Below are 11479 nucleotides of genomic sequence, written 5' to 3' on the forward strand. Positions count from 1 at the left end.
ACAAAAACATAAATAAATAAAACTAATAATTTAAAAAATATCTAAATATATATATATCCAAATATTTATATTTGAATAAATATAAATAAACTCACATATATGCTGGAGAGATGGCTCGGTGGTTAAGGTGCTTGTATGCAAAGCCTAAGGACCCGAATTTCATTCCTCAGTACCCACATACAGCCACATGCAGTGGTGCATGCACCTGGAATTCATTTGCAGTGGAAGGAAGCCTGGCATGCCCATACTCACTCTCTCTGTGTCTACTTCTTTCTCTCTCAAATAAATAAATAAAATTACACACACACACACACACACACACACACACACACACACACACAAATGTGATGGCTGCAATAACAGTCCAAATAAAAGATACTTATGAAACCTAGGGGTAGTAACAGCAGAGAGAGAAAGAAGTGTATTTTAGGGAATTTACAAGTTAGTGTTGACTTGGTAACCCTACCTGCTGTGGGGACAAGTGGGGATGGCAAGACAAGGCTGTCTCCATAGTATCCTAAAATCCTACTCTAGACACACTTACAAAGCTGAGGCAAGAAGCAGGTCAAGACTGAACCTTTGAGGACTTCCCAGAGGTACCCCTTTACTTCTCACCTCAATCTGCCTGTAGTCACAGATGGCCTTCACAGAAATGGTACTTTTTAACATGTGGTCTGGACTGCGTGGCTTGAGCTGAACAACAGTTTTTGATCTCCCAACAAGACTGGCAACCGAACTTTTAGACTGTATAAGCTGTTCCTTTTCATCCTACAAAAAGAGAAGAAAAACAAAAAGACATTAATGGTGGCATTCTGAGTCACTAAGGCAACAATAAAAATTCAATGCTCCAATCCCTCAGAGAATGTTATTTCTCAGTTAAGTAGGGATCCTTGGTGGAGACATCTCAAGATAAGATTTAGATAAGGACAAAGAAAAAAAGGAGAGACTGATCTTGTCTTTTACCAAGTGCTGCTGTAATTTAAGTTTGCAGCTTTTCCCTTGTGCCAATGAGCAATAAAGCCACATGCAAACAAACAAAAATAAAACAAAAACAAACACCCAACTGCGGAATGCAGATATGTAATAAGGGATATCAGAGAACATGGAAGTTACAAATAATAATAACTGTACCATTATTATTATTCAATTTCAAAATGAAAGAAATCAGCTTTTCCCTGTCTGCTTAGGAGCGGCTACAGTTAATTTATTTAAAAAAATGAGTGTATCTCCCAAGTTCCATTCCAAATATTTTACTTCCTTTAACTGGGTTAAGCTTTAAAGAAAAAGATCTTAGCTCTTCAGCCAATAACCCACAAATACTGTTGGTGAAGGTATCATGATAAATGATTTAAGATTTATTTTTGCCATGCTGTATTCATGTAGATTTGGTTGGTTGAATGAAGTATCATGCAAAGTTGAAATATTCATATCTCTGCAAACCCAATTACCTAAAAGCTAATGAATTTTCAAACAAAACTGGTAGTAACTTACTACCAATACTATCAGAAAGAAAGTAATAACCTTTATCTATTAGCCAGGCTATTTCAAGCCCATTATGAGACATAAAAATTCCCAGAAGAGGGCTTTCTTAGGATGGTTGGGGATGTGATGAGAGTAAAAAGTTAATAATGTTTAGAAATGCCATTAAAGAATTAAGAATATGCAAGTAAAGAAAAAAGAAATTCTTAAACAAACTACCTGTGCCTGTCCCAGGGAGCATGATTGGAAGAAATACAACTTTAACTGATTAGTTAAGAAAGGAATGGAATACATCAGGGAGACAGCCACATGTCTGTACTTGAGAGCTGATCTACCCAATTCAGTTTCCTTTAATAAAGATGACAATTTCTGTCTAACCCACAGCCAAACATCTCAAGCTGTAGAGACCAAGTGCTCAGCGTGGTAAGTTCTGAAAAGAACCAGAAGCCAGGACAGATGCTCCCGAACCTGATGGACAAGCTGAGGAGCAGAACCAGGTGACTCCATGCCCCGATGACGGCGCCAACCCGATGCCCCTGACCTGGAGAGGAGGGAACAGAGCAGCGACCCTCGAGAAGAGAAGATATGACAATTGCAGAGGAGTTACCCTAAGACAAGAAGGTATTCTGTGGGAGGAAGGAGAACGTATCTAGCCCTCCTTCACACTTGGACGTACCTCTGAGAGACATTTTAAAGATAATAACTGGAAAGTCAGATTTTTATCTTTCATTCCAATTTAATCAACATTACATTTTCCCAAGTAAAGCACTGAAATTATGTATTTATTTATTTGTTTTGTTTTGTTTTCCGAAGTCTCACTCTGGCCCATGCTGACCTAGAATTCACTACTTAGTCTCAGGGTGGCCTTGTATTCACAGAGATCCTCCTACCTCTGCCTACTGAATGCTGGGATTAAAGGTATGCGCCACCATGTCCAGCTATTTATTTATTTGTTTTATTTTGTTTTTGAGGTAGAGTCTCACTCTAGCCCAGGATGACTTGGAATTCACTATATAGTCTCAGGCTGGCCTCAAACTCACAGTGATCCTCCTACCTCGGCCTCCCCAATGCTGGGAATAAAGGCATGTGTCACCATACCCAGTCATTGAAATTATTTTAAAAAGAAAATAAAAATAAAACTTGGGGACTGGAGAGATGGCTTAGTGGTTTAAAGTGTTTGCCTGCAAAGCCAAAGAACCCAGGTTTAATTCCCCAGGACCTATGTTAAGCCAGATGCACAAGGTGGTACATGCGTCTGGAGTTTGTTTGCAGCAGCTGGAGGCCTTGGCATGCCCATATTCTCTCCGCCACCCCCCCATCTCATGTAAAAAAACTGAATCTATAAACTGGGCTGGCAGTGTAGTTCCTGACATACAGCCAAGCACTGCAAATTGTTAAATCGCCCACAAAAATAAAAGAGAGAGAGAGAGGAAGAAAGAAAGAGAGAGAGAGAGAGAGAGAGAGAGGGAGGGAGGGAGGAAGGGAAAAAATAAAAAGAAAGAAAACTGGGTTATTCTGCTTCTCTTATTTAGAATCTACTGAGATGTGAAACTCTCCTAGCCTCTCATACAACAAACTTAATTTTCCTGTTGCACACACATTTCTTTGTTAAATGCAACTTGAGCCTTGTCTTATCAACTCTGCATAATATATTCAGTAAATGTAAGTAGTCATATTACTAATTTTACAACTAGCACTCCTGAAGGAGTAACTCACTGGAGAAAATGAATATAAAATTGATTTGGATTAAATACTGAAATTTGTTAAACTACTCTTTAAATTTAGTATTATCACATAAACTGGATAAATACCGCATTACATCTAAATAAGATTTTCATGTTGGCTTTAATTAAAATCAAGTTTTTCTTGTTGCCAGAAGAAATAACCAAGAAAGAGAATCTGACTTAGGATCTTTCTCTTCCTCTTTTTTCTTCTCTTTCTCATAAGGGACCAAAAACAAATTTGGTGTCACCTAATCCCTTTCAGCCCTGTTTTTCATGCTCTATAACTCTTTCTTGACTCTATTTCGTTAAAATACAGATGATGCAACCAGGCGTGGTGCACACCTTTAATCCCTACACTTGGGAGGCAGAAGTAGGAGGATCACCAGGCGCTCAAGGCCACCTTGAGACTACATAGTTATTCCAGGTCATCCTGGACTAGAGTAAAATTCACCTAAAAAAAATACAGATGATGCAAATAAATTATGAGGTACTATGTGGCTCAGGGTGAGATAACTTGGTCTTTGTTAAAGGTACCTAAGGAAATATTACTAGCAACGTCTTAAGGAAAGAAAATACTAAAGAGAACTAACAAAACTTAGACTATTGGAATGTGAGAATGTAAGAATGACCCACTGTCTTGGAGCTTTCAAGGATATAAACAGCAGCAGCTGACACCGTTTACTTTTGGTCAGAAGCAAGCATCCCCACTGAAGCAACACCCACCATGGAGTCCTGCAGCAGGTCCTCAAGGCGGGATAAGCTGGTGTTATGATCACAGGTGTATTTTCTTTTGATGGAATCTTGGAGGTTCCTCAAGAATGACTCCAGGTCTCGGGCATCACTGAAGAACTGTGGGAACATAAGGAAAGGGTAGTTTGTGTTCATTATGTCAGAACAATGAGAAGTTAACTAAGAAGGTCTCTCACTGTACCAAGCTGATTATAATCTCTTGGACTGGTGCTAGTTACAAAAGTACACACTGGGCTGGAGAGATGGCTCAGCGGTTTAGGCGTTTGCCTATAGACCCTGACATCCAGGTTTCATTTTTCACTACCTACATAAAGCCAGATGCAGAGGGTGGAACATGCATCTGGAGTTCATTTACAGTGGCTAGATGCCTTGGCATGCACATTCTTTCTCTCTATCCCTCTCTCTTCCCTCTGTCTCTCTATCTCTGCTTGCAAATAAATTAATTAATTTTTAAATTTTTTTAAAAGTATGAACCAGAGAGTTGAAAAAGCCACAGCAATAAAATGTTAGACGTTGCAAATAAGTCAGTCCATTTTACTCCTTAGAAATCACTGCTTTTTTTTCTCATAGCTTCTGACTAGTGACAGCATGTAGCTATGAGTTCTAATTCATGAAATTTCTAGAGGCTAAGTAGTTTATTGCATTGATTTAAATATAACCAATTTACAGTGAAAACAAAGGCAGTTGTTTATTTTATCCTCCACTCTCACCTAAAAACAAGCAGCGTTTTTAATGTTGTGAGACACTGGGGACGGGGGGTCTCATATTTTACAGCTCCCTTCATGCCTTTAATCCCAGCACTAGCACTGGGGAAGCAGAAGTTAGGAGAATCGCTGTGAGTTGTAGGCCAACTTGAGATTCCACAGTGAATTCCAGGTTAGCCTGGGGTAGAGTGAGACCTTATCTCAACAACAACAACAAAAAAAAGTGGAGTCCATTGGGCTAGAGAGATGGTTCAGCAGTTAAAAGTGCTTGCTTGCAAAATCTGACAGCCTGGGTTCATTTCCCAGTACCCATGGAGAATCCGATGCACAAAGTGGTACATGTGCATGGAGTTCTTATGCAGCTGCAAGAGTTCCTGGCAAATGCCCATACTCACTCTCTGTGTCTGTCTCTCTATTGAGAAAAAAAAAAGGGGGGGGGGGGACGACTGGAGGGATGGCTTAGTGGTTAAGGCGTTTGCCTGAAAAGACAAAGGATCCAGGTTCGATTCCTCAGACCCACGTTAGCCAGATGCACAAGGGACACACACATCTGGGAGTTCGTCTGCAGTGGCTGGAGGCCCTGGTGTGGTATGCTCATTCTCTCTTTCTCTCTGTCAAATAAATAATTTAAAAAACAAAGTTCTTAAAAAAGAAGCCAGGCTGGGAATGGTGGCACAGGCCTTTAATCCCAGCACTTGGGAGGCAGAGGCAGAAGGATCTCCATGAGTTCGAGGCCAACCTGAGACTACATAGTGAATTCCAGGTCAGCATGGGTTAGATGGAGACCCTACTTTGAAAACCCAAAAAGAAGTAGGGGACTGTAGGGATGGCTTAGTGGTTAAGGCACTTTGCCTAAAAAGCCAAAGGACCCTGGTTCAATTCCCCAGGATCCACATAAAGCCAGATGCACAAGGTGGTACATGAATCTAGAGTTCATTTATAGCAGCAAAAGGCCCTGGCATGCACATTCTCTGTTTACCTCTTTCTCTCTCTCTCTCTCTCAAATAAATAAATGAATATTTTAAAAAAGAAGTAGAGTCGATGTCTCCTCTGGGCATGATCATGTTACTTGCTTTGAACAATGGCACCCCAGTCAGTGTGACAGAAGCAGAAAATGTTTTTGCATGTAGAATTATTCTCTTGCTATAACTTTGTAAAAAAGGCTATTGAATGCTAGAGACTTATGGCCTCTCATGCTGTCAGTCATTCCAGCCAACTGTCACACATATGAGTGATGCCATTTGTGATCAGCCAGTCCCCTTCCTGTTGGTAAATGCCTGCAGCCATGTATATAACCAAGAAGAAGAGAACCATGTGATAAGAACCACTCAGCAGAGATCAAACCAAACAGAACTCAGTAATGATTACTACCTTACACAACTAAGTACTTAGATGCAGTTTATATATAGTAAAAAATAATTAACATAAATATATTTTTAACTGTATTCACATCATAGATATACACAAATAGCACACACACATGGCCCAACATACCTGAAAATAAGCTGTATTCTCCTTCACATGTTGTTCAACACACAAGCACAGTTGTTTCATCCACTGTAACTGGGATTGGACAGCAGCACTGTATGCCTATAACCATCAAGAACATGTGCATAAGTGCATGAGGTTACAGACTCAAAACATATGCAGTACGTCTACGTAGAGCAATTCTGCTAACCAAAGGTGAAGGCCAAGAAGTGCCATAAAGATTTGTGACTGGCGTCTGTGTCAACCTCCCACCAGCAAGCTTACATTTATTTATTTATTTACTTACTTACTTATTTATTTATTTATTTAAGAAAGAGAGGAAGGGAGAGAGAAAGAGACACAGAGAGAGAATGGGCACATCAGGGCCTCCAGACACTGCAAACGAACTCTGGACACATGCACCACCTTGTGCAGCTGGCTGATGTGAGTCCTGGGGAGTTGAACCTGTGTCCTTTGTAGGCTCTCTGGCCTAAGAACCTTACTTTTTATCCACTATGGTTTTTGCTACAGGGGTTATCCAGAAGAGTTTGATCTATACTCATTTCTAATTAAATAACCTGGCTAGAAAAACATAGACACTAATGGTTTCTCCTGGACTCTTCTGTTTCTCTCTGGGTAATAGCACTATGCCAAGAGCCAGGGTGTGTCTAGACAGTTACTGAAAAAATATTAGCCAAGTCCCTTTCTCCCATAAGTTCAGAAGTCATTGTCTCTCTCTCTCTCTATCTCTCTCGCTTTTTAATTTAATTTTATTTTTTTCCCCAAGGTAAGGTCTTGCTCTAGCCCAGGCTGACCTGGAATTCACTATGTATTCTCAGGGTAGCCTTGAACTCATAGCAATCCTCCTACCTCTTCCTCCTGAGTGCTCGGATGAAAGGCGTAAGACACCATGCCTGGCCACTGCCTCTCATAATATTACTCTTAGTATTCTGGAGACTATTAAAACTGTTTTCAGGGGGCTGAAGACATGGCCTACCGGTGAAGGCACTTGCCTGCAAAGCCAAAGGACCCAGGTTAGATTCCCCAGGACCTATATAAAGAAAGATGCACAAAGTGGCACATGCGTCTGGAGTTCATCTGCAGTGGCTAGAAGCCCTGGCATGCCCATTCTCTCTGTCTCTCTTACTCTCTCTCTATATATCTGCCTCCCATCTCTCAAATAAATAAATAAAATGTTAAAAAATAAACTGTTCTCAGGCTTTTGAGGACTACAGAATAGTCTGAAATGCAACGGGAGGTGATCCAAGACAAATGATTCCTGAGGCTTCCTCCAGCCTTTCAGCAGAAGAGTCTCCAATTTGCGTGAGTAGGTAGGAGGGGTATTATTTTAGTTTTCTTTTGTTTTTTTGAGGTAGGGACTACTCTGAAGTCCCAGGCTGTCCTTGAACTCACAGTGATCTTCCTACCTCTGCCTCCAGAATGCTCAACCACTCACAGCTGGTTTTGGTTTTATGAGGAAGGATATCAATGAAGCTCAAGATGACCTGGAACTCACTCTGGAGCCCAGAATGACCCTGAACTCATGGTGATCCACCTACCTCAGCCTCCTGAGTACTGGGATTAAAGGTGTGCATTATAATTCCCAGTTAAATTTGAGTATTTTTGTATAACAACACCTTCTCAGCATTTGACCTTCATATTTTTAAATATTTTATTTATTTATTTGAGAGGGAAAGAGAGAGAGAATGGGTGCTCCAGCCACTGCAAACAAACTCTAGACACATGCATCCCCCTTGTGTATCTGGCTTACATGAGTCCTGGGGAATCAAATTTGGGTCCTTTGGCTTTGCAAATGCCTTAACTGCTAAGCCATCCCTCCAGCCCGACCTTCATATATTTTTAAGTCACAAACCTCCACTGTCTGCTTGGCTGGGTGGTTCTCAAGTGAGAGCAGTTCTGCTGTATCTTGTAGAGACCGAAATACATCCTGCTTCTCTTCCAGCTCCATTGTCAACTCCTGTGAATTGAATTCAAGTTTATAGAGTAAATGCTACGAAGGGAGCGGAAGCAACAGTAAAAACTCAGTATTTTCTGCCCTACTTTAAGGAGCCTATATCACAGAATTGATGCCAAATATATAAATCACACAAGGTAGACAATTTCAGAAGAGGGCAAAATGCTGTAATCAAGGGGAATGATTCACAAAGGCCATGGATCCTGTGCCAGTTCTGAATAGAGACGGAGACACAAAATGAGCACTGGAAGGAACACCTGGCTGGAGTGCAGACTTTGTATCACCACCATACTAGTAAAAACAGAATCACTGACTGGCTGGCTAGCTTTGCTGTGACTCAAAATTTTATTAATATTACAAGACCCAATTTAAATGCCAGCTTTTCTGTGAAATTTTACTATCACATTTAACCTTTTCTTTCAGGTTTCCATTGCACTTTCTTTTTATGCCTATCATAGCCCTATTTCAGTTCTCACAGATGGTTTATAGTATTATAGTAGCCATTCTTTCTTTTTCAATTTGGAATTGTTATATCCTTCTCCAATCATAAGTTCACTTTTTGTTTGTTTGTATTATTTTATTTATTTATTTATTTGAGAGAGAGAAAGAGGCAGATAGAGAGATAATGGGCACACCAGGGCCTCCAGCCACTGCCAATGAATTTCAGATGCATGTGCTACCATGTGCATCTGGCTTATATGGATTCTGGGTAATTAAACCTGGTCCTTAGGCTTCACAAGTTCCTTAACTGCAAGTTCCTTAACTGCTAAGCCATCTCCTCACTCCTGATTGTTTTTTGAGGTAGGATCTTGTGCTAGCCCAGGCTGACCTGGAATTCACTATGTAGTCTCAGGCTGGCCTTAAACTCACAGCCATCCTCCTACCTCAGCCTTTCAAGTGCTGGGATTAATGGTATGCACCAATATGGCTGGCAAGGTTCATATGTTTTTTAAATATTTTATTTTTATTTGAGGGGGGCCAGATAGAGTGGTGGAGAGAGAGAGAAAACAGGCATGCCAGGGCCTCCAGCCACTGCAAACAAATTCCACATGCATGTGCCACCTTGTACATCTGGCTTTCCGTGGGTCCTAAGGAACTGAACTTGAGTCCTTAGGCTTCGAAGGCAAGTGCCTTACATGCTAAGCCATTTCTCCAGTCTATGGTTCTTTTTTTTTTTTTTTTTCCATTTTGGTTTTTTTGAGGTAGGGTCTTACTCAAGCCCAGGCTGACTTGGAATTCACTATATAGTCTCAAGCTAGCCTTGAACTCACAGTGATCTTCCTACCTCTGCCTCCCAAGTGTTGGGATTAAAAGTGTATAGCACCATCACCACCGGTGCTTATTTTTTTTTTTTTTTTCTTAAGGTAGGGTCTCACTCTGGGTCAGGCTGACCTGGAATTCACTATGTATTCTCAGGGTGGCCTCGAACTCACGGCGATCCTCCTACCTCTGCCTCCCAAGTGCTGGGATTAAAGGCGTGCACCACCATGCCCAGCTATTTTTTTTTTATTATTATTGACAGCTTCCATAATTATAGACATAAACCATGATAATTCTCTCCCCCTCACTTTCCCCTTCACAACTCCATTCTCCAACTCATATTTTTTAAGAATTATAAATTAATGGAACTAAAGCAACTCAAATGAATATTAGAGGAAAAAACTTTTTGCTTTGTTTTGTTTTTGTTTTTCGAGGTAGAGTTCCACTCTAGCCCAGACTGACCTGGACTTCACTATGTTGTCTCAGGGTGGCCTTGAACTCATGGTGATTCACCTACCTCTGCCTCCCAAGTGCTGAGATTAAAAGTGTGTGCCACCACGCCTGGCTGAAAAAACTTTTTTTAGAGGATTTATAAAAGAACAGAATTACCAAAAGGAGAAAAATAACCCATACATACTTACCTACATCTTTCACTGCAAAAGATAAGAGGCACTGACTCATTGTCTATCACTGAATTTTCCTTTCCATTTACATACTAAGGAATTGATAAACAAAGCCAGGTATGGTAGCACATACCTTTAATCCCAGCACTTGGGAGGCAGAGGTAGAAGGATCTCTGTGAGTTCAAGACTACCCTAAGACTCTGAAACCACCCCTCATAAAAAAAGAAATTGATGACCAAAATGTTATTAAATGAATTAATAACAGTTCAAAAATTTGTGGGAAGTCAAGTACAACCCAGTTAAATGATACTAACTCTTCTATAAAATGCTTTGCCTAGATTAGCTTATTAAGTCTTACTCAATCTTTTATAAAAACTTTTGAAGTGGCTATTATCCCATATTTACAGAGGTCCAGTAGGGATAAATGACTTGCCCAAAGTTGTAAAGGTACTAACTAGATGGAAAAATAAGAATTTAAAACTGAGTGTGGTGGTACACACCTTAAATCCCAGCACTTGGGAGGCTGACACAGGAGGATCACTGTGAGTTTGAGGCTAGCCTGAGATTACATAGTACATTCCAGGTCAGCCTGGGTGAGTGAAACCCTCCCTTGAAAAAAAAAATCAACAAAAAGTTAAATTTAGTTTGTCTCACTAAAAACTCTTAACCACGGAGCTATGTTTTTTCTGAAATGACTCAACTTCTAGACTGCTATTCTACTTACCCAAAACACTGCCTTTCTAAATAACTTAATTCTAGGGTTCTACAGGTTCTCTCTCCAATTTTGATTCTCACATGCAAAGATGCACTGAGCAGAGTCTCTATTTCTATTGACTAGAGTGTAACTCTAAGCACTCTGTCTCCTGCTGCTGCCATAAAATAAGTATGGCAGACCTGCAGAGCTAGACTCACAGAAAAGTAGTTTTTCTTGGCTGAAATATTGGGATTATTATCACTCCAGTCATATGCTAGCTCTTCTTCTTCCTTCTCATTCAACCAGATCAATTCAGCTGTGGCTCTGGAAACAAATTTATGCAGGCTCTGAAGGTGCCTCATCCGGAAGCTAGACGTCTCCTAGACAAAACAAGTGTTAAAACATTAGAACAGGGCTAGAGAAATGGCTTAGCAGTTAAGGCACCTGCCTCTAAAGCCTAATGACCCAGGCTTGATTCCCCAGTGTCCATGTAAAGCCAGATCCAAAAAGTGGCACATGTATCTGGAGTTTGTTTGCAATGGCTAGAGGCCCTGGCACACCCATTCTCTCTCTATCTCTTTGCTTGCAAATAAATATTAAAAAAAACAAACAAACCAGCACATCAGACATTTTATTCAAAGAAGATAGCATACTTGATTATCAGAAAGGTCATGGTGTGGCTTTTTTGTTGTTGTTGTTGGTTTTCTGATTATTAAGTTATATTATTTACTGTGCCACTGACATAACTTAATAATCAGAAAACCAAAAGAAAGCGGGGCGTGGTGGCACACACCTTTAATCCC

General features: G+C 40.4%; 1 protein-coding gene across 15 annotated transcripts in view; it reads right to left on the reverse strand.

Moving 5' to 3' along the window:
* The window catches only part of Macf1 (microtubule actin crosslinking factor 1), a 436027-nt gene that overhangs the window by 204239 nt on the left and 220309 nt on the right, over positions 1-11479 (reverse strand). For 8 of the 15 annotated variants that reach the window (XM_045149527.1, XM_045149521.1, XM_045149523.1 and 5 more), the window contains exons 18-23: positions 10895-11056; positions 7998-8102; positions 6152-6247; positions 3927-4052; positions 1699-1704; positions 616-768 (exon numbers count right to left, since the gene is read on the reverse strand). In XM_045149527.1, the coding sequence (XP_045005462.1) occupies positions 616-768; positions 1699-1704; positions 3927-4052; positions 6152-6247; positions 7998-8102; positions 10895-11056 (648 nt within the window). The remainder of the gene's footprint in view (positions 1-615; positions 769-1698; positions 1705-3926; positions 4053-6151; positions 6248-7997; positions 8103-10894; positions 11057-11479) is intronic. The other 7 variants (XM_045149529.1, XM_045149530.1, XM_045149528.1 and 4 more) reach the window with 1 other exon arrangement.

This window comes from Jaculus jaculus, chromosome 5 (genome assembly GCF_020740685.1).
Source record: "Jaculus jaculus isolate mJacJac1 chromosome 5, mJacJac1.mat.Y.cur, whole genome shotgun sequence".
In the NCBI taxonomy this organism is placed as follows: domain Eukaryota; kingdom Metazoa; phylum Chordata; class Mammalia; order Rodentia; family Dipodidae; genus Jaculus; species Jaculus jaculus.